Source organism: Ascidia mentula, chromosome 1, assembly GCF_947561715.1.
Source record: "Ascidia mentula chromosome 1, kaAscMent1.1, whole genome shotgun sequence".
NCBI classification, from domain to species: Eukaryota; Metazoa; Chordata; class Ascidiacea; order Phlebobranchia; family Ascidiidae; genus Ascidia; species Ascidia mentula.
Window position 1 is genome coordinate 21,825,307 of NC_138566.1, and position 26,902 is coordinate 21,852,208.

The 26,902-nt window shown below is 40.5% G+C and overlaps 7 protein-coding genes across 10 annotated transcripts; 4 read left to right on the plus strand and 3 right to left on the minus strand.

The window, feature by feature from the left end:
• The first annotated feature begins 285 nt into the window (after positions 1-285).
• Positions 286-2,721, plus strand: LOC145889540 (monocarboxylate transporter 13-like). Its single transcript, XM_082980520.1, has 4 exons — positions 286-499; positions 997-1,140; positions 1,564-2,316; positions 2,597-2,721. Exons 1-4 carry the CDS (start codon positions 286-288, stop codon positions 2,719-2,721), a joined length of 1,236 nt encoding a protein of 411 aa, XP_082836646.1.
• A 6,109-nt stretch (positions 2,722-8,830) lies between these two features.
• Positions 8,831-10,883, plus strand: LOC145910234 (monocarboxylate transporter 2-like). The gene is made up of 4 exons (XM_082997290.1): positions 8,831-9,185; positions 9,286-9,429; positions 9,799-10,551; positions 10,676-10,883. The coding sequence occupies exons 1-4, from the start codon at positions 8,957-8,959 to the stop codon at positions 10,804-10,806; spliced, it is 1,257 nt and encodes a 418-aa protein (XP_082853416.1). The 5' UTR covers positions 8,831-8,956; the 3' UTR covers positions 10,807-10,883.
• Positions 10,884-11,305: 422 nt separating this feature from the next.
• LOC145895526 (monocarboxylate transporter 2-like) lies at positions 11,306-14,700 on the plus strand. Of its 4 annotated transcripts, XR_014401628.1 has the most exons (7): positions 11,306-11,671; positions 11,788-11,910; positions 12,430-12,498; positions 12,599-12,742; positions 13,234-13,986; positions 14,113-14,315; positions 14,395-14,700. XR_014401628.1 is itself a non-coding variant. In XM_082984340.1 (6 exons), the coding sequence occupies exons 1-6, from the start codon at positions 11,473-11,475 to the stop codon at positions 14,241-14,243; spliced, it is 1,371 nt and encodes a 456-aa protein (XP_082840466.1). In that variant the 5' UTR covers positions 11,306-11,472; the 3' UTR covers positions 14,244-14,700. The 4 variants fall into 4 exon arrangements, 3 of the variants coding, with proteins under 3 accessions (XP_082840466.1, XP_082840459.1, XP_082840472.1); XM_082984340.1 differs by having other exon boundaries at positions 12,647-12,742; positions 14,113-14,700; XM_082984333.1 differs by having other exon boundaries at positions 14,113-14,699.
• A 65-nt stretch (positions 14,701-14,765) lies between these two features.
• LOC145895549 (monocarboxylate transporter 2-like) lies at positions 14,766-16,924 on the plus strand. The gene is made up of 4 exons (XM_082984354.1): positions 14,766-15,108; positions 15,225-15,368; positions 15,910-16,662; positions 16,785-16,924. Exons 1-4 carry the CDS (start codon positions 14,910-14,912, stop codon positions 16,922-16,924), a joined length of 1,236 nt encoding a protein of 411 aa, XP_082840480.1. The 5' UTR covers positions 14,766-14,909.
• Positions 16,749-18,790, minus strand: LOC145895560 (uncharacterized). The gene is made up of 4 exons (XM_082984365.1): positions 18,621-18,790; positions 18,281-18,393; positions 18,066-18,227; positions 16,749-17,241 (listed from the first exon to the last, which is right to left on the minus strand). The coding sequence occupies exons 1-4, from the start codon at positions 18,696-18,698 to the stop codon at positions 17,028-17,030; spliced, it is 567 nt and encodes a 188-aa protein (XP_082840491.1). The 5' UTR covers positions 18,699-18,790; the 3' UTR covers positions 16,749-17,027.
• Positions 18,791-19,922: 1,132 nt separating this feature from the next.
• LOC145887774 (calreticulin-like) lies at positions 19,923-22,550 on the minus strand. The gene is made up of 8 exons (XM_082978989.1): positions 22,427-22,550; positions 22,232-22,355; positions 21,882-22,060; positions 21,683-21,777; positions 21,260-21,469; positions 20,771-21,028; positions 20,402-20,626; positions 19,923-20,330 (listed from the first exon to the last, which is right to left on the minus strand). Exons 1-8 carry the CDS (start codon positions 22,506-22,508, stop codon positions 20,226-20,228), a joined length of 1,278 nt encoding a protein of 425 aa, XP_082835115.1. The 5' UTR covers positions 22,509-22,550; the 3' UTR covers positions 19,923-20,225.
• A 1,784-nt stretch (positions 22,551-24,334) lies between these two features.
• LOC145889549 (uncharacterized) lies at positions 24,335-26,142 on the minus strand. Its single transcript, XM_082980530.1, has 3 exons — positions 25,996-26,142; positions 25,242-25,363; positions 24,335-24,587 (listed from the first exon to the last, which is right to left on the minus strand). The coding sequence occupies exons 1-3, from the start codon at positions 26,140-26,142 to the stop codon at positions 24,335-24,337; spliced, it is 522 nt and encodes a 173-aa protein (XP_082836656.1).
• Positions 26,143-26,902: the final 760 nt, after the last annotated feature.

The following is a 26,902-nucleotide window of genomic DNA, read 5'->3' on the forward strand; positions in this document are numbered from 1 at the left end:
CAGTAGGAAGGCAACCGCGTTTCCTGTCTGAATTCAGGGCTTGTTCAAAATGCGACATACAGCTGTACTGTCATTGCGGAAGCCATTTGTTTTTGTTTAAAGCAGGGCTCGCTTCAGTTAGGGCTTCAGTTTAAAACAAGCTTGCGCTTCGGTTAGGCAATCATAAACTTTGTCTGTTTTAGGTTTCTACGAACATCAGCGTTCATGGTCGTATGCAATTGGTTTATTCATCTGCGCTTACGGTAACTTGGTAAAATTTTCAATGTGAACGCGGTGTCCGATATGATGGATAACCAAGCTGGTGCGATTAGTCTAGAGCGACCTGATGGTGGATGGGGTTGGGTCGTTGTAGGGGCCGTCTTCGTGTCTATGTCATTGACAAGAGGGGTGTCTTTAGCTTACCCACTCTTCTACCTTCCGTTGATGCAGGAATTCGACATCGGTTTGAGCGAAGTGACGTGGCTAACCGGCCTTTACGAGTTTGGAAAAGCATTTGGATGTGAGTATGTGCAGCTGTACTTAAATCGGTTTTACAGGATTTTGAAAGCATTGGTCTTAGTTTTGCATTCTTATTTGCAGAGCGCGTTAAGCGCTATAACGAGAATCGAACGTGAATATCAAACCACTGAAACATTTTGGTTTCACGCAAGAATGAAAACATCCTGTTGTGTATGTGTGTGAAGGGCACTTAATCATTGTCTCAAAATGTCGTTGTTATTGCGCAGGGATTATTTCAGATAGAAATGATAGTGCCAATGAATAATTACATTTTAGGCTTTTTACCTGTGCCCTCAACCTCTTGTATCATATTAGTAATTTTTTAATGTTATTATTTGTAATGTAATTGTGTTGGTCATATTTCAAGTAGTCAACAAAACCTGCCAACGTACTTCGTAACAAATTCTTTTCGCTGTTGGCCCGCTGTGAGCCATTCTGCGATCTTCACGTCGTTTTGATCAAAATCAAACCCCAACGGTTATAATGTGTGCTGTGCAGATGTAATGACCGCAGCGGTTCTGTCCAAGTTCGGGCATCGGCGAACCGGAATAAGCATTTCGATCATAAGCGGAGTGTCGTTATCGCTCGCTTCCTGGTCGCCAAGTCCGTTGTTAGTTTACATCTTAGCCGGGCTGATTCCAGGTGAACAGGTGTTGAGATTACTGTACAGTTTCAAGTTCGACTCGAAAGCGAGTTGCAACCATTGTAAACGTTAGTAGTTTATTGCGGCTTATTTCCACTGTAAAATAACTGATTGTTGGGCTACCAATGTCCAGGAGCCAATCAGCAAAAATTTAAGAACTTTTAAAGCTATAATGTTAAAAGGTAATGACTACGATTTATCTGTATGTACCTATGAAACTATGCAGAAGGCCCGATTAACCTAACAAGATCGTAATGAGGTTCAAAACCGTTTCGAATATTTTTACCACACCGGGGTTCGAACCCAGTAGGTTATTCTGGGCGCGAATCCCTGACCGGTTTTCCACTTGACATTATGTAAAGGTACAGGCCGAGCACCTTAGCTCGGCTTCTAATAACTTCAACAGCTATTTGTATCCATAGGAGCAGTCATGGCTGTGTTCGGGACCATGTTCAATGTGATCATCCCTCGGTATTTTAATAAACGTCGATTCCTCGCCATTGGGATATCGTCTATTGGTTCGCCAGTCGGTACCCTGGCCTTTGCCCCGCTCCTACAGTACTTGATTGAGCAGTACGGCTGGCACGGCGGGATGCTGTTGCTCGGAGGCATGACCTTCAACTGCGCTGTGGCCTCCGCGCTTTACAGACCTATGCGTCTGCGAATAAACAACGAAAAACCGGCCAGAACCAATCAGGCACTTCAAAATTCTGCGAAAGAAATTGCAAAACTGCCTGGTTTTTGGCTTCTATGCGTAATATGGATGCTTGTGTTCAGTGGCTGGACGGCGCATCTAAGGTTCCTGGTTCCATACGCCCAAGAGGTGCTGGACGTGGAACCTATGCGTTCCTCTTTGCTGCTTTCCTTGTACAGCATAGTAAGCATCGTCAGGTTGGGATACGGTGGGCTTGGAGACCGCAAAGACGTGAATGTAGTCTGGGTGTTGATCGTAACTCTGCTGGTTACAGCGGTCGCATCCTCATCTGTCTGGTTTGTTACCAGTTATGTGGGGCTGGTTATTAACACTGTGGTGCACAGTTTTGTATCGAGCGGCATTCACGTTCTCTACATCTCTGTTATAATCCAAGTTGTTGGTGAAGACAATATGACATGGGTCTTCACTATCATGGGATTCACGTACGCCGTTCTTGGAGCGGCGGTGGTACCGCTTATAGGTAAGCATGCTTTTGACGGATAAAGTTCATAAATAATCTAACTTGTACTCCCTTGCATTCAAAAGAGACTCCCTTTTCCGTCAACAGTTTGGTTTACTTGTTTACCTTATGCAATTATTTTAGCTGCATTGTTCTGTAACAATAAACAATTTTTTTCAGACACTTCACGATAATAATGCAGCTAATTGTTAAAAATATTAAAAAGCTGTATCAGTTGCAACTTTCGAAACCGCACTTCTAATTCCCTGCATTTGTACTTACACTTGTGATTTCATTTCAGGAATGTTGGTGGATTCTAGCGGAGAGATCAGGGTAGCTTACCTCATATCTGGCGGAATTATGACTGTTGCAGCCCTTTTGCATATTCCATTAATCCATCCAAGAAAGGACAACGCCAATAAATAGGATTTTTTTTGTAAACAGAAAGTTTGCATCTTGGGTTTGTCGTCGTGCGCATATACACACGCTGGAGGTGGTCTACTGGAGACCAAGTGGTGCTTCATAACCGGTCCTTCTAAAATGTGCTCGTGCAACTATGTGCCGCGATGTGCAACTATGTGAAGCTATGTGTCGCTATGTGAAGCTATGTGCAACTATGTGCAACTATGTGTCGCTATGTGCAACTATGTGAAGCTATGTGTCGCTATGTGCAACTATGTGTCGCTATGTGCAACTATGTGCCGCGATGTGCAACTATGTGAAGCTATGTGTCGCTATGTGCAACTTTGTGGAGCTATGTGCCGCTATGTGCAACTATGTGGAGCTATGTGCCGCTATGTGCAACTATGTGGAGCTATGTGCAACTATGTGGAGCTATGTGTCGCTATGTGCAACTATGTGTCGCTATGTGCAACTATGTGGAGCTATGTGCCGCTATGTGCAACTATGTGGAGCTATGTGCCGCTATGTGCAACTATGTGGAGCTATGTGCCGCTATGTGCAACTATGTGGAGCTATGTGCCGCTATGTGCAACTATGTGGAGCTATGTGCAACTATGTGAAGCTATGTGTCGCTATGTGCAACTATGTGTCGCTATGTGCAACTATGTGGAGCTATGTGCCGCTATGTGAAACTATGTGGAGCTATGTGAAGCTATGTGCAACTATGCGATATTTTGAGAGAAAGGCAGTGTGTTCGTAAATACCATGTGGATAAGTCTCTGGGGACATTATTTAAGATAAAGTGTCCCTGTCAAACAAAAACTCCCCCAATGATGGAACACGGGAAAAAGATGTTATCAAAACAGCTTCCTGCTGCGATGTTGTCCCACATGCGACTTTGTAATGCAATTGCGGGCACATTCTCACTCCCCCAAAACAGTTACTCACACATCAAAGGCGGTTTACATCACACGACCACAATTCCAAACGAATGACGCTGCAACTTCAACGTATCTTTGCCTAGTTTCGTTATCGAACAGTAGTCTTTATTATGGCATTGTCTTGTATTGTTCTCCTTAGTTTTGTCATTGTGTCCTCGCTGCAACAGTGTGTATTCTTTGGTTAAATTTGTTTCATTACTAGTGTTTGCAAGCTATTTTGTAAGAAAAGGTGTATGGGGCTATAATTGGCAATTGAGTAACCCTGGTAGTAGGCGGTTCATAAACGCATTGGAAAACATACCATGACCAAGGCTTGACGTTACATTGCTATAATTTCGCCTCATGGTTGTTTTGTATAATAAGGAGCAGGTTTCAGTTTTCCCGTAGTAAAACTGCCATTTTATCGCGCGCATCATTAACATTGGTGTGTTTATATAGTTGTTCATTGTGAGCTTTGCATAGCGAGTGAAATAAAAATATAATGAAGAGAGCAGCCAAGAAATTTGCTTGTGGAATTTGCAATCTAAGTTGCACCACAACATCTATTCTATGTGAAGTTTGTGTCACGTGGTTCCACGCAACTTGCCAAAATTTAACATGTGAAGCTGTCGAGTGTCTGGGCAAGTTACACGACATGCCATACTTGTGTACCCGTTGTAGAAGTGATGAGAAAGGGCGATTCAACTTTGAGATGTCTATGTTACGATTAAATCAGGTAGGTAAATTAGTGTGCCTCCATAATCCTATCATGCGGTCGCATTTTGTCACTAAGCTTTTTATTGACGTACTATAGAGTTCCCGGAATGGATTTATGTGCCTCGCAAATTGTGTACAACGAGAAAAGATCATTTCCGAAGGAGCAGATGTATTGACGTCAACAAATATAAAACTGGCAAATTGTCTGTTGACGAATATTCAAATTTAGTACTTCGCAAATTTAACATGGTTGAAAGCAAAACACCTTGCATAACAACGCCAGATGGAAATTGCCTTTTTAATGCAGCTTCAATTGCAATGTGTGGAAGCGAAGTAATGGCATTAGAGTTGAGGGCGCGATGTGCTGTGGAAATGACCAGCAATATTGATTTTTACATAAACCACGAACTGGCCAAAGAACTTTCTCTTATTTCTCCAAGTGTGAATGAAGCCTGTGTAGCTTGTTCTAAACTTGGAGAGTATTCTAGTGCTTGGACCATGTTAGCTTTGTCACAAGTTATACAACGCCCTATTTTCTCTGTTTACCCACCATGCAATGGAGCACAGGATCAGACTGTGAAAATTTTGAACAGGCTCTTTAGCACTTCTGCCTTTAAAATGCAAGAGCCTATCTATATTATGTGGACCAAGCTTGGGTTGAGTTTTCTTTGCAAACCAACAGGGATGTGGTTGCCCAACCACTTTGTCGCACTACTACCGATATCACAGTTTGCTGAAAAATTTGTAGTCACTAAACCTAAACCTACAAATAACGAAACGCACGAATCCTCAATTGAAATTAGCGACGAAGAAATTCCAGATGATTTGCTGGACACCTTGATAAGAGAAGGCGACAAAGGCCTGGAATATGTGGAATCTGAAGACGAATTACCGGTATTTTCTCGTAATAATGGTAACTCACACACCCAGACACAACAGGAGAAAATTGAAAAAAATCACGTTGAGATAACTAACGACAATTTAGCCAAGAAACCTAAACAGACCGGGGGAGTGGAACGTTTGACTGGGCAAAAGTTGAAAGGCAGCATTCCAGATACACTAAATACCGATGCCAGCAAGTCTAATGATGATGATGATATAACACGCAAAACCACACCTGACGAATCTTTCATACATACTTCGGAGACAGAAGAATTGTTGCAGGGTTATAGTGAAACAAGTTTCCAAGAATTGCACGAGGCAGAAACTCGTAGTGATGAAGAAAATACTGTGCTTAAAACCGAAACAAAAGAGTCGAACGTATTTCAAAGCAGCGACGTGTTAAAAACACAAGGAGTGCCTTTACCTTACAACGAATTCCTTTCTCTGAAATCATGCTTAACATTGCTGAACAACAATTCGGAAAAACTGGCCTCCAATATACCTTTGGGCAGAAAGGAAAATGTTTATGTTTTAATTGACAATTCAGTCAACACGGAAAGACAGCAGCAGGGATATCGTCGCAGAGTGTTTGATGAGTGCAGTATCTGGAAAAATACCAGACAAACTACTGCTCTTTTTTTAAAGAAAAATAATCTTCAAGTTTACTTGTACAAAGGAAAATATTGCAGCAAACATAGTAGGCCAACGCTGTATGACCCACTGTCACCACAGCCACAAGCTTCCGAAATAATAGCTCTGCAACGCTATTACTCGTCTTCGGGGTCAGCAACTCCAACCTACAGAAGACGAGTTTCATGGCTTAGGAATGAAACTCCTAAGGTGATGCTTGTGGAGTACTTGGGAAAGTTTCCTGGGCACAGCAGTCACGGAAATAGTTCCAACAAACAACAGCTTTTTGTTCGTACAAATCCGGAAACCTTGGACGAAATACCCGAACTACTGCGCAAAGATGGGGCAAAGAATACATACGACTTTATGAATGCTCAGAAGGACAACTGCAGTCAGCCCAGAAATTTAAAACAGTTGTATAACAAGATGTACTACGAAAAAGTGAGAAATCGCGGAGGCAAAAGTACCTACACTCACGGCAATAGTTATCCAAACGAGTTGCTTGAAGTTATTAGCATGGCTCAAACTTGTGATTTTGTCCAAAAAGTAATACACGGAAAAAACACGCCAACATCTGTTATACTATACAACGAACATCAAATACAGGATCTGAAAAGATTTTGCTGGACAGGACAATCCGTACTATGCTTTGATAAAACCTACAACCTTGGTTCCACATAGTTCCACATAGCGGCACATAGCTCCACAGAGTTGCACAAAGCTCCACATAGTTGCACATAGCGTCACATAGCTCCACATAGCACCACATAGTTGCACATAGCTCCACATAGTTGCACAAAGCTCCACATAGTTGCACATAGCGACACATAGCTTCACATAGTTGCACATAGCGTCACATAGCTCAACATAGTTGCACATAGCTCCACATAGTTGCACAAAGCTTCACATAGCTCCACATAGCTCCACATAGTTGCACATAGCGGCACATAGCTCCACATAGCTTCACATAGCTCCACATAGCTCCACATAGTTGCACATAGCGGCACATAGCGGCACATAGCGGCACATAGTTGCACATAGCTCCACATAGTTGCACATAGCTCCACATAGTTGCACATAGCTTCACATAGCGGCACATAGCTCCACATAGTTGCACATAGCGACACATAGTTGCACATAGCGACACATAGCTCCACATAGTTGCACATAGCTTCACATAGTTGCACATAGCGTCACATAGCTCCACATAGCTTCACATAGCGGCACATAGCTCCACATAGTTGCACATAGCGACACATAGTTGCACATAGCGACACATAGCTCCACATAGTTGCACATAGCTTCACATAGCTTCACATAGTTGCACATAGCGTCACATAGCTCCACATAGTTGCACATAGCGACACATAGTTGCACATAGCTCCACATAGTTGCACATAGCGACACATAGCTTCACATAGTTGCACATAGCTTCACATAGTTGCACATAGCTTCACATAGCTTCACATAGTTGCACATAGCGTCACATAGCTCCACATAGCTTCACATAGCGGCACATAGCTCCACATAGTTGCACATAGCGACACATAGTTGCACATAGCGACACATAGCTCCACATAGTTGCACATAGCTTCACATAGCTTCACATAGTTGCACATAGCGTCACATAGCTCCACATAGTTGCACATAGCGACACATAGTTGCACATAGCTCCACATAGTTGCACATAGCGACACATAGCTTCACATAGTTGCACATAGCTTCACATAGTTGCACATAGCTTCACATAGTTGCACATAGCGGCACATAGTTGCACGAGCACATTTTAGAAGCACCCCTTTATAACAACATTCAGGTTTTGCGGTGACAACGTCAAACGTAAAAAACGAAGTCCACTGCAATAAACCTTGTATTTTTAAAGGAAACCTTAATACAATTCCCTGCTTTTACTTTTACGTACTTTCAAAAGGGATCCCGACTATATCGGTAGCGGCACAGTAGCGATACATAAAAAAACATTTTTCGGAAAATCCCTTAGTTAGCTAATGTGCACATGTTTTACTTTATATTGTGTCAGATGTGCAGATATGAACAAAACGTTAACAACCGATTCGGCACCGAGCTAGACCTTTTCTTCTGAAAAATCAAGTTGCCAGCTTGCGTACAAAAATAATGACACGCATGACTTGTAGAGTGGAATAGACTTCTATGTAAACGAAAATAAAGCGAAGACACGTAAAGCGCTGACAGCTTAAAGTACATTAGGCCTGAGGTAACAAATTTCAGACAGAGCCCGATGCGTATTGCAAGTTTTTTCAACAATGCCAGACCAGATTAGATCAAGACTGAGGAGTTGGGTTATTGTTGGTGCTGTGTTTCTATCTGGATCACTAACCCACGGGGCAGTTATAACTTACCCTTCGTTTTTTCTTCCTCTGATGCAAGAGTTTGAAGTTAGTCTTGGTGAGGTTATTTTGCTTTCTAGTTTGTATCAGCCTGGCGAAGACTTTGGATGTAGGTGTAGAAATATTGCTTTGTTGCGTAATGTATTGTCAGTATAAAACAACATTTTTGAAAGTAATTCCGTTGTTTTGTTGCATTGTCATAAAAGAACACTGGCTTTCTGATGGAAAATTATACTGGATTGCAGATTTGCATGGTTCGGGCATCATGGAACAGCTCGAAGTGTTTCCTGCATGAGCGGTGTTGCCATATCTATTGCGACCTTTGCACTTACGCCTGTCGTAACCTACATCTTCGTTGGTGCAATTCCAGGTAATACAATTAGCGACGGACGGTTAACTGTAAAGTTTTATGATGAATTATATAATTGTTATACTGAAACACGGTGTTGCATGCAAATTGACAAACATAGTAGTTCGAGGTTTGTTCCCAATAAAAGCAAATATTTTCTGCTTAGGAATGCCTACAGGCTTTTCCGGTTTGTTATTTTATGTTGTCTACTTATTTATGCAGGTGCCGCAGTTTTGTTTGCAGCTACGCATGGTCAGTGAAGCAAGAATTTTCGAAGTTTACAATTCAAAGTAAATGATTAAACCGCTGACTATGTACACAGGTCAGCCTACGGCCCGAGGTAGCAAACTTCCAAGTTGGAAGGAAACAGATGTATATTACGCGTCTGACAAACAATGTCAGGACAGAATAGGTCAGTTAAGTCTATGGGACCAGCAGTTGATCCTCCTGATGGGGGCTGGGGTTGGGTTATTGTTGGTGCCGTGTTTGTATCAGGAGCACTAACCTACGGTGCAGTTATAACTTACCCTTTGTTTTTTCTTCCGCTGATGCAAGAGTTTGAAGTTGGTCTTGGTGAGGTTACTTGGCTTACTGGTTTGCATGAGCTGGGAAAAGGCTTTGGATGTAAGTATAAAAAAGTGTATCTGTTACGCGAAATGTTACCAGAATGACAATAACCGTTTCAAAACCACGCTGGTCTTCTGAAAGTACATGTTTTTTGCAGACCTGATGACGCCAGTATTATTTGCATGGTTCGGGCATCGTGGAACAGCTCTGATTGTTTGCTGCATGAGCGGTGTTGCCATATCTATTGCGTCCTTTGCACCTACGCCTGTCATAACCTACATCTTCGCAGGTGCAATTCCAGGTAAACGCGCCCATACGGGTTTAGCAAATCTGCGTCATGTTTTTTAAGCAAAGAGTTGTGAAAGTTGGTTCTGGTTTTCATTGCTAGGAAAACCAACCTTGGGTCACCTTAAACCTAAAACATTTTTCTAGTTACAATTTATGAAGCATTGAATTCCTTAATAGACCATAACCACGACTGAGTGTCGCTTCAAAACATTTAAAGTGTTAACACGTTTTGTGCGCCTTCAAAACATAGGACATTCAACATAAGATTCTTTGTACTTGATATTTGTAAATGCTTGGTACTTCGTTATTACAACAACGTTGCTAATAACTACTTTAAGTTAAGTACGGGTGTTGTGCAGTAACTACGTTACTTTTTGCTTAGGGATTGCTGTGGGTGTTTCCGGTGCACTATTTTTTATTATCGTCGTGCGGTACTTCGTGAAGAGGCGTCTATTGGCCGTCGGCTTGTCCCAAACAGGCTCAGCGTTCGGCACACTTGTACTTTCACCTGTTCTGCAGCACTGGATCAATCTGTACGGTTGGAGAGGAGGAATGCTGCTCATGGGTGGATTGACACTTAACTCTGCGGTTGCGTCATCTCTGTACAGACCGATTCGGTTAAAAACCGACCAATCATCCGAACACGTGAACAGTCGTACAGCAGTGCTAGCTTCAGCGAAACAAACAACTAAAATTCCAAAGTTCTGGCTCGTGGTCTTAATATGCATCCTCACATCTGGCGGTTTTCGCATCTACCTTCAATTTATCATACCTTATATGCAAGAGCAGGTTCAAGTTGATGCAATGGCATCATCTCTTGTGCTATCTGTATACAGCATCGTAAGCATGGTATCTCGAGTCGCCTTCGGTGCATTGGGAGACAGAATGAACGTGCTTTGGTTACTAATTGTATCAGAATTGATAACAGCCGTTACCACTGCTCTCGCCTGGTTCGCAACCAGTTACACGGGCGTGATAGTGAACAGCATCGCGCACAGTATATTTACAGGCACAATCCACTCCATGTACGTACCTGTGATAATCGATGCGGTCGGAGAACAAAATTTCACTTGGGGCATGACGATCATTGGATTCCTAGCTTCTGGAGTCGGGTCTGTTTTTGTACCTCTTGTAGGTGAGTACTTTTTATACGATTTTACAAAAAAACGCTTATCGGTGGTAATGTGTCTGGTATATATACCTCATTTGCGATAATACAAAAGTTGTGTGAAAAATGATTCATTTTCTTTTAATTTTAGGTATGTTGGTGGACGCAACTGGAGAAATACGACATGCGTTTATCTGTTCAGCGGTTATGATGGCAACAGCGGCGGTTTTACATTTTCCGCTTCTGTATCCAAAACCACAGAGTGAAGAGAACGAACCGTAAGACAGTCTGAAGTCTTATTAAATGTTCTCCTAAATGGTGTTGTTTAAAATCCGAACATTCGTCCCCCTCCCAGTAAGCAAAACCCTGAAAACTAAACGACTCCTTTTCCAACTCCTTATTTCTGCATTCACTGCATCCTTGCTCAATAAAGGAATGAACTGAAATCCCGATCGTCCGTCTACCGGGGTGGTCATTTTCTTCAAAAACTCAGAAATGAATCTAAGATCGATAGAGAAGCCAATATTGCGGAAAGAAAGTTTGTGTCAGAATTACTTGAAAAAGTATTTATGTAGTATACATTAAACGATATAAGTCCATTTACACGCTACACCTTGGTATTTCATGTTTAATCGTATATATATATATGCTTGCATTGAACACTTTAATTAAAGAATTACCCTAAAATGCGAATTGTAATATGGTCGAAAAATTTTTTGTGTCGAGAGCCTAGCAGGTGCTGCTGTTTTGTTTGCATCTACGCATGGTCAGTAAAGCATGTCTAAATTCGAACTTTGCAAGTCAAAGTAAATGGTTGACTGTGAAAAACGCTGACTATGCACAAAGGCCAGCACACAGCCCGAGGTAATAAACTTCAAGTTCGAATGAAACAGATGTATATTACGCGTCTGACAAACAATATCAGGGCAGAATAGGTCAGTTAAGTCTATGGGATCAGTAGTTGATCCTCCTGATGGGGGTTGGGGTTGGGTTATTGTTGGTGCTGTGTTTGTATCTGGAGCACTTACCTACAGTGCAGTTATAACTTACCCTTTGTTTTTTCTTCCGCGGATGCAAGAGTTTGAAGTTGGTCTTGGTGAGGTTACTTGGCTTACTGGTTTGCATCAGCTGGGAAAGGGCTTTGGAAGTAAGTATAGAAAAGTGTATCTGTTACGTAAAATGTTACCAGTATGACAATAACTGTTTAAGACTGCGTGCGCCTTTGTCTGTGTTGTTTTTCCTGAAAGTACATGTTTTTTGCAGACCTGATGACGCCAGTACTATTTGCATGGTTCGGGCATCGTGGAACAGCTCTGATTGTTTCCTGCTTTGCGACCTTTGCACCTACGACTGTTGTAACCAACATCTTCGCGGGTGCAATTCCAGGTAACATAATTAGCGACGGACGGTTAACTGTAAAGTTGTGTGATGAATTACATAATTGTTATGCTGAAACACGGTGTTGCATGCAAAATGACAAACATAGTTGTTCGAGGTTTGTACCCCAAAAAAGCTAACTTTTTCCTCTTAGGAATGCCTACAGGCGTTTCCCCTGTCTTATTTTTATGTTGTCTATTTATTTATGCAAGTGCTGCAGTTTTGTTTGCAGCTACGCATGGTCAGTGAAGCATGAAAAAAATAGAGTTTAAAATTCAAAGTAAATGATTAACCGCTGACTATGTACACAGGCCAGTCTACGGCCCGAGGTAGCAAACTTCAGATGTATATTACGCGTCTGACAAACAATGTCAGGGCAGAATAGGTCAGCTAAGTCTATGGGACCAGCAGTTGATCCTCCTGATGGGGGCTGGGGTTGGGTTATTGTTGGTGCTGTATTTGTATCTGGAGCACTTACCTACGGTGCAGTTATAACATACCCTTTGTTTTTTCTTCCGCTGATGCAAGAGTTTGAAGTTGGTCTTGGTGAGGTTACTTGGCTTACTGGTTTGCACGAGCTGGGAAAGGGTTTTGGATGTAAGTATAGTAAAGTGTATTTGTTACGTGAAATGTTACCAGAATGACAATACCCGTTTTGAAACCACGCTGGTCTCCTGAAAGTACAAGTTTTTTGCAGACCTGATGACGCCATTTTTATTTGCATGGTTTGGGCATCGTGGAACAGCTCTGATTGTTTCCTGCATGAGCGGTGTTGCCATATCTATTGCGTCCTTTGCACCTACGCCTGTCATAACCTACATCTTCGCAGGTGCAATTCCAGGTAAACGAGCCCACACGGGTTTAGCAAATCTGCTTCATGTTTTTTAAGCAAGGAGTTGTGAAGGTTGATTCATGTTTTCTTTGCTAAGAAAACCAATCTTAGGTCACCTCAAACCTAAAACATTTTTCTGGTTACAATTTATGAAGCATCGAATTCCTTAATAGACCATAACCACGACTCAGTGTCGCTTCAAAACATTTGAAGTGTTAACACGTTTTGTGCGCCTCCAAAACATAGGACATTCAACATGTGATTCTGTGTACTTGGTTTTGTAAATGCGTGGTACTAAAACTTTTTTATTTGTTCCGTTATACCCTTTTTAATTCAACAAATATATAACGTAGTTCTCATGTCAAAAGGTCCAGCTAAATTTTTGTAGGTTTTGCAGACTTGATGAATTCATGAAAGGACTGTGATCACAAAAACGTTGCTAATAACTGCTCTAAGTTAAGTACGGGTGTTGTGCAGTAACTAAGTTAATTTTTGCTTAGGGATTGCTGTGGGTGTTTCCGGTGCACTATTTTTTGTTATCATCGTGCGGTACTTCGTGAAGAGGCGTCTATTGGCCGTCGGCTTGTCCCAAACCGGCTCAGCGTTTGGCACACTTGTACTTGCACCTGTTCTGCAGCACTGGATCAATCTGTACGGTTGGAGAGGAGGAATGCTGCTCATGGGTGGATTGACACTCAACTCTGTCGTTGCGTCATCTCTGTACAGACCGATTCGGTTAAAAACCGACCAATCATCCGAACACGTGAACAGTCGTACAGCGATGCTTGCTTCAGCGAAACAAACAACTAAACTTCCAAAGTTCTGGCTCGTGGTCTTTATATGCATCCTCGCATTTGGCGGTTTTCGCATCTACCTTCAATTTATCATACCCTATATGCAGGAGCAGGTTCAAGTTGATGCAATGGCATCATCTATTGTGCTATCTGTATACAGCATCGTAAGCATGGTGTCTCGAGTCGCCTTCGGTGCATTGGGAGACAGAATGAACGTGCTTTGGTTACTAATCGTATCAGAATTGATAACCGCCGTTACCACGGCTCTTGCCTGGTTCGCAACCAGTTACACAGGCGTGATAGTGAACAGCATCGCGCACAGTATATTTACCGGCACAATCCATTCCATGTACGTACCTGTGCTTGTCGATGCGGTCGGAGAACAAAATTTCACTTGGGGCATGACGATCATTGGATTCCTAGCTTCTGGAGTCGGGTCTGTTTTTGTGCCTCTTGTAGGTGAGTATTTTTTATACGATTATCCAGTAAAAAACGCTGATCGGTGGTAATGTGTCTGGTATATATACCTCATTTGCGATAATACAAAAGTTGTGTGAAAAATGATTCATTTTCTTTTAATTTTAGGTATGTTGGTGGACGCAACTGGAGAAATACGACATGCGTTTATCTGTTCAGCGGTTATGATGGCAACAGCGGCGCTTTTACATTTTCCGCTTCTGTATCCAAAGCCACAGAGTGAAGAGAACGAACCGTGAGACAGTCTGAAGTCTTATTCAATGTTCTCCTAAATGGTGTTGTTTAAAATCCGAACATTCGTCCCCCTCCCAGTAAGCAAAACCCTGAAAACTAAACGACTCCTTTTCCAACTCCTTATTCCTACATTCACTGCATCCTTGCTCAATAAAGGAATGAACTGAAATCCCGATCGTCCGTCTACCGGGGTGGTCATTTTCTTCAAAAACTCAGAAATGAATCTAAGATCGATGGAGAAGCCAATATTGCGGAAAGAAAGTTTGTGTCAGAATTTCTTGAAAAAGTATTTATATAGTATACATTAAACGATATAAGTCCATTTACACGCTACACCTTGGTATTTCCTGTTTAATCGTATATATATATATGCTTGCATTGAACACGTTAATTAAAGAATTACCCTAAAATGCGAATTGTAATAAGGTCGACAAATTTTCTGTGTCGAGAGCCCATCAGGTGCTGCTGTTTTGTTTGCAGCTACGCATGGTCAGTAAAGCATGTCTAAATTGGAACTTTGCAAGTCAAAGTAAATGGTTGACTGTGAAAAACGCTGACTATGTGCAAAGGCCAGCACACAGCGAGAGGTAGTAAACTTCAAGTTCGAAGGAAACAGATGTATATTACGCGTCTGACAAACAATATCAGGCCAGAATAGGTCAGTTAAGTCTATGGGCCCAGCAGTTGATCCTCCTGATGGGGGCTGGGGTTGGGTTATTGTTGGTGCTGTATTTGTATCTGGAGCACTAACCCACGGTGCAGTTACAACTTACCCTTTGTTTTTTCTTCCGCTGATGCAAGAGTTTGGAGTTGGTCTTGGTGTGGTTACTTGGCTTACCGGTTTGCATGAGCTGGGAAAGGGCTTTGGATGTAAGTATAGAAAAGTGTATCTGTTACGTAAAATGTTACCAGTATGACAATAACTGTTTAAGACTGCGTGCGCCTTTGTCTGTGTTGTTTTTCCTGAAAGTACATGTTTTTTGCAGTCCTATTGACGCCAGTACTATTTGCATGGTTCGGGCATCGTGGAACAGCTCTGATTGTTTCCTGCATGAGCGGTGTTGCCATATCTATTGCGTCCTTTGCACCTACGCCTGTCATAACCTACATCTTCGCTGGTGCAATTCCAGGTAAACGCGCCCACACGAGTTTAGAAAACGTGCTTCTTCCCTGTTTTTTAAGCAAGGACTAGTGAAGGTTTGTTCATGTTTTTATTACTAGGAAAACCAACCTTAGTTCACCTTAGTCCTAAAACATTTTTCTGGTTACAATTTATGGAGTATTGAAAACCTTATTAGACCATAACCACAACTAACTGTCGCTTTAAAATATAATTAAGTTTGAACACGTTGTAAAGCACTCGAACAGTTTTCTGCGCCTCCAAAATGTGGGATATTCAACAGAAGATTCTGTGTGCTTGGTTTTTGTAAATGCTTGGTACTTAATGGAATTTCCAAAACTTTTTTTTTGTTTAGTTATTTTATTTATAAATATACGATTTTTTATTTAATAAATATATAACATAGTTCGTGTCAAAAGTTCCAGGTAAATTTTCGTAGGTTTGGCAGACTTGATGACTTCATGAAAGGTCCGTGATTACAAAAACGTTGCTATTAACTGCTTTAAGTTAAGTACGAGTGTTGTGCAGTAACTACGTTACTTTTTGCTTAGGGATTGCTGTGGGTGTTTCCGGTGCACTATTTTTTGTTATCATCGTGCGGTACTTCGTGAAGAGGCGTCTATTGGCCGTCGGCTTGTCCCAAACAGGCTCAGCATTCGGCACACTTGTACTTTCACCTGTTCTGCAGCACTGGATCAATCTGTACGGTTGGAGAGGAGGAATGCTGCTCATGGGTGGATTGACACTCAACTCTGTCGTTGCGTCATCTCTGTACAGACCGATTCGGTTAAAAACCGACCAATCATCCGAACACGTGAACAGTCGTACAGCGATGCTTGCTTCAGCGAAACAAACAACTAAAATTCCAAAGTTCTGGCTCGTGGTCTTAACATGCATCCTCGCATTTGGCGGTTTTCGCATCTACCTTCAATTTATTATACCCTATATGCAGGAGCAGGTTCAAGTTGATGCAATGGCATCATCTATTGTGCTATCTGTATACAGCATCGTAAGCATGGTATCTCGAGTCGCCTTCGGTGCATTGGGAGACAGAATGAACGTGCTTTGGTTACTAATTGTATCAGAATTGATAACAGCCGTTACCACTGCTCTCGCCTGGTTCGCAACCAGTTACACGGGCGTGATAGTGAACAGCATCGCGCACAGTATATTTACAGGCACAATCCACTCCATGTACGTACCTGTGATAATCGATGCGGTCGGAGAACAAAATTTCACTTGGGGCGCGACGATCATTGGATTCTTAACTTCTGGAGTCGGGTCTGTTTTTGTGCCACTTGTAGGTGAGTACTTTTTATACGATTTCCCAAAAAAACGCTTCGGTGGTAATGTGTCTGGTATATATACCTCATTTGCGATAATACAAAAGTTGTGTGAAAAGTGATTTATTTTCTTTTAATTTTAGGTATGTTGGTGGACGCAACTGGAGAAATACGACATGCGTTTATCTGTTCAGCGGTTATGATGACAACGGCGGCGCTTTTACATTTTCCGCTTCTGTATCCAAAGCCACAGAGTGAAGAGAACGAAAATGACACAGCATGAATACACATTTACGTTTTTCTTAAGGGCGGTATTTGAATCGAAGTATTAACCCTCTTTGAATTGCACAGAAGCAAAACCTTGGGTGGGGAACGTTTGCAATTCATCAATTCTTTGACTGATCCTTCTTTTCCCTAATAAACTCCACAACTTGTGGATGGGAAGGCTGTTCAAAAAATTGGAATGAGGGAATCTTTGTGGTTTCTGCCTTTTTTCCTTTTGCAGCTGCCTTGGATTTTTTGTCTTTTCCGTATAATTGTTCTCTATACTTTCTGATCCATTCTGGCATTTTCTTCATGTTGTCAGCAATCTTTTTGTTCCTGGAAATATTATTATAATGCGTTATTGCCAAAAACATTTCACGGTGTTTGTTATCACAAGTTGCACTTGCATTGTATCACAGTATGTATTGCTTTGGCTGCCACGACATGATGGCAGCAAGGGACCAAAAGACCACACCTAATTTTTATTGCAATATGGATCCCTCTTTGTAAATCTGTTATTTTCTTACACCCTGTTTCAATTTATCCACCCAATCAGTGTGGCAAAAAACACAAAACACAACAATCTAGAATTAAAGTGAGCTGCAGACAGGACCATTGTTTTGACCTAACAGGTCTCGTCACTGCAGCTATGGTGTAACAACGTTCTTGTCAGCTAAAGAGCCGGCAAGATTTCCACTTTGTGGTGACTATAACCTTAAGGGGTTTGGCATCTTTATTCACTCTTATTGCATATACCTAGAAATTGTCATATCACAGACCCAGATTGGGAAACTGCAAATTTTCTACTACTTTGTAAATGAAGATGCCCAACCCCTCAAGCTTCGTGGAGTATCTCAACGCATTTTTGGTGTCAATCTTCCCTACCTAATCATATTGTAGTTCTACATGAAACAAATGGTTTTGTGATATTGCAACAAGATTTCCAATATTAAGTGGGTTTGCACTTTAAGAGAAATGAAAATAAAAACAAGTTTTAAATTCCACACATGTATCTGGTAATAGGATTATATTTTGTCAACAATAATTTGGGCCTAAATCTAAATGGACTTAAACACTCAACTTTAACAGTATATCAGGAGTTGTATTGCCAACATTTTAAACAAGAATTGATTTGTAACACCACCCCCGGCTTAACTTACCTTAACTGATGTTTTTCATTTCTACGTTTTTCGCCTTGCTCAAGTTTCAACTGCATGGCCTCAAGGGTTGGCCACCATTTCTTTTCAGCCCCAATTTCATCTTTAATTTCTTTTTCAGTTGGAAACAATTCACTGGGATTGACGCCAGAAGCAGCTCCGAACCTATATATTTGATAGATGAAAAAATAAGACCTTAAACCACAACAAAGTCAAACCTAGCAAATGCCTTCCTTTTTCCCTCTAAATCAGTCTTTACTTTGAGTCCCTGATGTGTAAGTCGTCTCTTAAGAACATCATGCAAAGGTGGTGGGTGGTATTCTGCCACTTGCTGTGAAATAAGTCAAAACAATTGCCATGGTTAATTGAAACTAGCCATATCTGATTGTGAAAAAGAATAATCATATCTTCTTGTTTTCAAACACAAAAGAATTGCCAAGATAAAAAATGGTATGAACACTGATAAAACCATCGGAATGATCTGTTTACCAGCCCATTCAAAAACATTATTTCTCCACGAAAAATAACATACAAAACATAGGAGATGGCATGTTCTACCTGGAAACCAGTTACAATGCATGTTTGCCTTGTAAGTGCACATGTGGCACATTTGGATAAAATCGAAGATTGCAGCATTTTTGTATGCTATCCTCACCGCATTTTTCTAAAAAAAATAACGTTACGAATTCATAAACAGTTGCTCGTGCTTATGACAGTGGCACTGACTGCACTACTGCATGTACATGAATAAAAAAACGTCGAAAACGACATATTTTACGCATACAACAGAGCGTATTATGTTAACAGATGGATTTTCTCAGAATATATTAGTTATATTCGACTTACTGCATTTTGTTTTACGTTCAGTCTTGGCGGGACTTGCAAATTTTACAAAAACCTATTTCCACATTTTATTGCAGGAGTTTTAACACGTACACATAATTAGGGATGCACCGAGAGGTCGTTTTACTGAATTTATTCGGCTGAAACTAAGACTTTCATAATTATTACGTTTCGGCTGAATTTTGCAAAAACTTTTTACTGCATCCAACACTAATACGCAAAGTTTAGTGTAGATTAGAATCATTGTTTAAAATGCACGAGTGTGTTCGTTTTATTTGTTTATTGTTCCCGAAGAGATTAACATAAACTTTAAGTATTTGGTACAGCAGTCGAGGTTATTCTTTCAGTGCCAATAAAAGGCTGTACGATAGGATCAGATCCAATCCAGCACATGTTTTGTTTAAATTTATTGCGTTCAAAGAGATGGATACCAAAATTAGTTCGGTTTGTTCGGTCGAATTTATTCGGCAACTTTTGCCCAATACTCGGTTTCGGCCGAATAAAAAAAATGCTGTTTCGGTGCATCACTACACATAATCGGAAATAAAATTGGACAGCGAGAGTGTGCTAAATATGCTGTTGTTTCACTTCCACCTTACACTAAAAAACAGTGTTTTAATTGTGATTGCACCAAGGTGTACCTAAAATATACTGTGGTTTCACACGTATAAAGATGTAGGCAGAGGGATCAGCACTAAGTGTAATTTTGACTAACTTTTTGCGAAGTTTCGTCTGTGGAGCGGGAACATAAAAACAAATCTTTCTTTCTTCAGCAAAAATGCCTTCAACGGAGTTAATTAAAAAGCATATGCACAGGTTCCAAAGCCTCATAAACTAGGTGACGGCTAAATCGGTGTGATGTAAGGTAACTGCAGTTCTACCCTTGATTTGTCACCACTGCAGTGGCAAATTTTCCCTTGCTTCTACGTTTGCAATATAGCTTCGTTTGTCGTGCCAGGCGGCAAAAGCATAGAATATATTTTTTTGTAACTCTCAACGGGAACGAAACACATCGGGGACAGAATTGAATCTATATTAATCGTTTCGCTTCACGATGATGGAACACATGTAGTATTTAAACAGTGAAAACAACTACATTTTTCTGCGCTCCGAAAAGTGCTTCACACGTCGGAAACAGGCTACTGCATGTGCTCGTCAAGAGCAAAAAAATATTTCGGAAAGTTCCAGGGCATGGAGAGAAAGTTTGGAGTTGGGTGAATGTTGGTCGGGGCTGTTGTGTTTGCATGTGGGGAATAAGTTTTTGCTCGGTGAAGATTGCAGAGGGTTGCTGAAAATTGCAAAAGTCCAATTTCCCTGCAGTTACAACTCATCTTTTGCAGCTACGGGTTCTTCTTCCTCCTCTTCTTCTTCTTCTTCTTGTTCCTCTGCTGCTGGCTCCTCCTCAGCTGATGGCTCATCTTCATCCTAATACAGAAAACAATGTTTTATATAATTGCACAAAATTTAAATATAGTCAAGAAAAACAGTCATCAAACCTCATCAATTTCCCCTTCAGATTCATCATCTTCATCATCATCACCCTCTTCCTCTTGTTTTGCCTTTTCTTCTTCCTCTCTTTTCTTCCTTTCCTCCTCATCGTGCGCATCCTTCATCTTTTTCTCACCTTTGACAGTTTCACTTAAAATTTTCTCTGCCGCCGTCTTTGCGGTTTCGGTATCGTCTGTGATGAGGAAATTGTCAAACACCGTGCCAGATTTGACCTGCATAAAAACAAAAATTGAAAATTTATTCACAAAAAAAATATTGCAAATGCGTCGATATGTTACATTGTTTAAACACCCTGGCCCATTCTGTATCAACAAAAAATTTACAAAGACAAAACACATGATCCATGTTTTCCTCACCTGCCACAAGTCCAATCCAAGTACGCCAAAGTCTTCATACATGTACAAATTATCATCGGCTTCGTATTCAGGGTTGTTGATCATCGGGTGGACCCACTTTCCGCTGTAGTCGGGGTTGTCAATTTCCTTGGGTTTCCATTCACCCTTGTATTCAGGGTTGTCGATCATGGGAGGTTCCCACTCACCATCCATCTCATCATCCCAATCCTCTGGCTTGCTTGCGTCTGGGTCTGGGATGTGTTGGGGTTGGTCATAGTCCTGATCGAAACATTTTTTTAGTATATGCACATTTAACACACAATCTAAACATGCAAAAAGCTGAAGTTTACAAATTTAACAACATATTGCCTACAATGAAGAATGAACACAAAATAGTATTAATTTTAATACTGTACGTTCGCAGCTGTTCTGTTATTTTACAACTCCTGCGGTCAAATGTTGATACTACACAACAAAAGAGATAAGAGTGCAATCAGATGGAACAGTCACCTCTGGTTTTTCATCTGTTGGGTCTGGAATCTTTTCCCTGTCATCCCAGTCCTCTGGCTTCTTGGCTTCAGGATCTTTGATTTGCTTTGCTGGCAAGAAGTCCCAGTCTTCTTCCAGACTGCCTTTTTGTGCACTGTTGTTGTCAATGAGCACTTCATAAGTGTTGTCAGGATTGACAATCAAGGTGTAGATATGTGTGCTCTCATCATCCTTCAAATGAATTTTTAGTTAAATCAGTTTTTTATTACGCAGTTGATAATTAGCCTAAAAGTAGTCCATGCCAGAAGATCAGTCTATTTTAAATTGTAATATGCCTGGGCTGGCAACAATAGTAGTACAATAAAAGTAACCTTGTTTACTATCAACTTTTGATTGATCTCTACCATGACATCTTTGCAGTAGGTGCTTGTTGAAAACACTTACCTTGCATCTAATGTCTTTCTTGATGAGCAGGTTTTTTCCCTTGTAATTGAAGATAACGTGAACTTTCTTTGTTCCAGGCCCACAGATGTCGGGTCCTACAAATATAACAAAGTTGAACAAAAGACCTAACTTTAAGTATTTATAAAACTGAAAAAAAGCTGCTTAATGTGCCAAGATGTGTAAGAACTAGGTGTATTACCGAACATAATGTTGTATACGGAGTCTCCACTCATTTTTTCTTGATCAAGAGTTGATGGGAAAATTTTGACATATCCACCACCACAGTCAATCGATTGTTCATGCTTGACAGTGAATTGTACCACTAGAGTTTTGTCCTTGTTGGAAAACTTGTCGAAGGCAGAAGAAACGGCGTAAAACCTGCAGTGAATATTGAAAACAGTTTATACAACTGTTTGGTTGCTACATTAATTTTTTATTTCATTCAACAAAAAATTTCACTGGCCAAACAAACATAAACAAATGTCAGCAATGAAATAGAATTATGTTCACACACAAGGCTATTTACACAAAAATTGCACAGTTCCAAACCTTGCATCCTGGGTTGTTTGGAGGCCTTTGTCATTTTCATCATTGTAGAATTTTCCGGCTGTCCATTTGAATTTACCGTAATCAGATTTGTGTTTTGATGAAATCCACCTTGATTCCCAATCGTCTGAACGACAATGTCAGAATATTAAACACCAAAGTTTACAAAACTATGCAGTTACACAGAAAGCAACTTACCATCATTTAAGTCGTCTTTAAAGTATGTATCTGGGTCACATACCACCAAGGTGAAAAGACCGATCAGTATTAAAAGTTTCATTTTTTATGTATTTACCACTAGGTGTTTGACCAAAACCCCTTAAAAAGTTAACATTGAAAACAAATTAATTTGCAATTAAAATTAGCAGCCAAACACCGATAGACTTATTTCAAAAGTCGACAAGCTCATCAGTAAAGCAAGTGACATATCTTGCAACTAAAACACCTAACCCTTTTTTAAAGTAGCTGCTACGCGCTGTTCGACTGCCAACCTGCACACGTTACGGGAAATACAAAATCCACGTTACGCGCTAGCGTTACGTCACGCAAAGATTTGGCTTCATGTGGTTGGTTACTATCCGGCAAGTCCAGCCAATCAGAGAGCGACACAGAAGGACACGCATCATTGGGTACTTTTAGCAACGCGTTGATGTTTTAAACCAATATAACAAACAGCTGCGCTACAGCCTCAAATCTTTGGTTAACTAACTTTTTCCATGCGAATCATTTAATATAGCATTTTATTGTAATAATTGAAACACGAGAACGGGAAACCCATTGGTTTCTATGGTTTCTGCAATGTTGTTCCTGCCACATAAAAATAGACTGTTTATCTACAAGTGGACAACTTTTTAGGAAAAAGAGCATCTGTTGACGGTACGTTTTGAGCAAATACAGTTGCTATTACGTCTTCCACAAAATATGGCAATGCTTTCCTAAATAGGTTTTAAAACTATACACTGATGCGAAGTATTTTCATGCAATATTTTATCAGTGGTATGCTGTGACGCCAAAACTGAAACTAAGTAACAATAGATAGAGTGATTACATTGTTTACGCACATATATGCATATGCACATATACATATAAAAATAGTGCTGTTTGCTTCGAATCGACTGCTTCATGGATTAAGACGTATGCATTTTATCATCATGTATTGATGGGGTATTGGGCAAATCCATTCGCCACTTCATGTGTTTATCCAGGCAGTGTGAACAGACTGAAAGCATTTGCATAATCCGTGTAACACTTGAAATATTCGGTTAATTCCTCACACGGTGTGTATGTTGACCTCAATGAACAAAATACAATGCTCCACAAACGCTATATAGACTAAGTAACGTGAAGAATGTAAATTTTGGTATCTCCAGCAAAGCTAAATTAGCTTAAATAATAAGAAAAGGTGCAATGTAATTTATTCTGGCATTGACTGAAACGAATAAAAAGTTTTATTTGCGGGGAAATGTGACACTGAAACAAAATGACGTCTTATTCAAAACGCTTGCGTGTGCTCAATAATATTTACATGCAGTTGAATGCGTATGATGGAATCAAAATGGAAACCACAGTTGTACCACGAAAGCATTGGTGCGGTAGGATATAACATCTTGAATTTGTCGTTAAACGTGGTCACACTTGGTCGAGGTTTTTCGCCTGAAAACTAATTCAAAACGTTCCCGATTAAATGCTGCAAAATCCCCAAATCCTTCGACGAAACTGCTACTATTGTGATAATAAAAGTAGGGTTCCTGTCTGTTAGTTTTTTTGTTGCTTCAATACACCACGACCAGGTCAAAATGCTCAGTCGCAGAAAAACGTACATGGAAAATACAGCAAAATCACCTTTTTTTAATGAAATTATGTTTATTTTGCACAACAAACTGCTACGCACATGGCCAATAAACATTTTAACAATGGCATTGTGACACGGACAAAATCCACCACGGTGTCGAGTCAGACGCCCATGGTCACCAAACGAATTCACATAAGCTGGGATTTATGTTTTCGTAGTTTCATAACCTGCACTTATTACGGGAATGCTTGTTCGCTAATCAAGCATGTCAATCAAACGTATGCTTTACATACTGCGTGATAAAAGCTGTTTCACTACATAGCAGTACCATCCTGGCTGGATTCAGGTGCTGTCATGACAACGGTAAGGGCGTTGGCGTTGGCGTGAATAACTGTACCGCCGTCGTCGTCGTTGTTGTTATTACTTCCAAAACATAATGGGTCGCGTTCGTTCCCGAAAACAGGGTAATTTGCACCAAACGCGCTCGTGTGGGGGTGAATCCTTTCCTCTTCTGGCGTGGAAAGATGGAAAAAGGACACGTTTTCGGTGAGATGCGTGACGGATTTGCTGAAACAGAGCGATTCGTGGATTATTATGTTATTATTCAACAACCACGATGAAGTAATAAATAACATATGGACAGGTGTGTAATAAATTGTCAAAAAGTGTGCATAAAACGCAGAAATAAAGAGTGTAAGAAAGTTAACTTTGGAATGCCTGTATGACTGATTAACATTTGCGCCCGATACGCCGTAAACAGTGGCCTATAAAGAAATCTTTCTCATTTTCCGGGTTGGTTTATTTCCCGATTCCCAAATTCAATAATTATTATTTTTTTTTCTGTTGGTTATAGTTTAGTTCAGATTTTTAAATTGTTTAAAATTTTATCGGTTGACAATCGCACGCAGGTTGAGAACCGTGATCTAAAATACACCACTTGCGCCAAACCAATCTTTTGTGTCAACACAGTTTCCAGTTCGAATACATTCATTTTCAGTATCTTTAATAACCCCCAAGCTGCTGGTGCATTAGAGCACGCTTCCGTCTCGTTGCTATGGGCATTCGATTTGTTTATGACTGCGGTTATCTGAGATGCATGACAAACTCCAGACCCAAGTCAAGGGTTTATTTCTTGGCATGGAATTCCAACAATATCATACGCGAATTAGCGGTGTATAAGCGGATAATTTGGATGTCTAGATATAAAAACTATATGCTTACACGTTTTTGGGCAACTCAGAATTCGTCTCGCGTATTTGGTTCATCAAGTGTGGTCGGCTAAATTGCGGTCTCTTTACAAACTCCTCGTAATAATGCTCGTAGCGAGCTTCTTCATTTTCGCCCTAGAAAAACAATTCTAGGAATTTTAATCAGGAAAGCAGAGGCCTATTAAGTAATAATATAAAAAAAACATAAAATGTCCCCTTTAGATGAAGCTCTGTTGACAAAAACAATCATAATAACCAGTTTTTTTTCTGTACGTTCAATTTGAAATTGCTTCTAATGATTTCATGATCATAACTGCAATTTTATTTATCTCTGGAGTAAGGTCCCACAAAAAATCCATTAAAATTTCCTTTTCCCAACGATTATTACCTCCATAAGCCTGAGCCCAACACCTTTTGATGGAAATAAGTTAATCTCTATTGACTGACAGCGCGCGCATTTGCCTTTGACTAATTAATGAGTATTGACGCCGATACGGTTGGTCTCTTTTATGTCAGTTAATCAATAAAACCAACGGAGCAACGAGGGTCAAAATCGGACCCAGCAAAAGGTCAAGCACACCCAAATCGCACAGGCTACATTTCAATTTTTTTCCCGACGAACGTTTTGAATAGAGAATAAACAAACAAAACAAAAAATAGAATGTAAAAGTAACACATTAAAAAAAGATGATTATCGTTATTGAATCAATATGTTACGAACATATTCGGTGTCCGAGAATATTGGAGTATAGTCAGGACTTTCTTACTTGAACATACTTGATGATTAATATAGTCAGTCCACCCATGTAAAACATGAGGACAATGATAATGTAATGAATGGGAGTCAGACCGCCTGCTTCGTCATCCACAGCTACCGTCGTCACAGGCTGGGGACTGGTTAAATTCGACAGCATTTGCAAAGTTATTTTCCTAGACTTTTAATTGCATAAAAACCTATGATAACAAAATGCGTCAACAGAAAATGCATGTGTTCGGTATACATGCTACTTGCTGTCCGGATTTTTGAAATGCCTCTATGATCGAATGTTATGTCATACTAGTATTTTGGGGCATCTGGTTAGTTTCGTGTTGATCACATCAAGAAAATTTGGGGGAGGGTCACATATGTCTTGCTAAATGAAAGGTGCGCGCTTAAGGTTGAGGATGTCTCCTCTATAAAGTGACAAGCATACTAAAATTGCGCAGCTTTTGTTTCTTTTCAACTTTAGAACATCTTTCTGCCACATTACAACTGAACAGTTCCTGCCCTGCATCAGGCCCAACAGACCTTACAAAAGCACATTGGGTAGGCCTAGGAAAAATGTTGTTGGTCGATCGTGAGACCAAAAATTGGTTTAATTTCCATTTGGCACGAGGGTCCTAATTTGAATTTTGAATACTGACAACTGTTTTTGCGTCTGAACAAAGTAAACAGATTGGGCTTGTTGGATTTGAATATAGATTTCTAGCGTTACAGAAATGCTAATGTTTTCAAGCCATAAGTTGGGAAACGTTTGCGCAGCAACGTTTCCGACACCTTACCCTGTAGCTCAGTGATTTCCAACCTGGTCCTAGGCGGTCAGTGAGTGGACAAGAGAAGCCTTCTTACCACAATATACGTTTATTCTGTGTCTCTTCGGTTCCCCTTTATGTTGTTGCCAATTTACTTTCAAA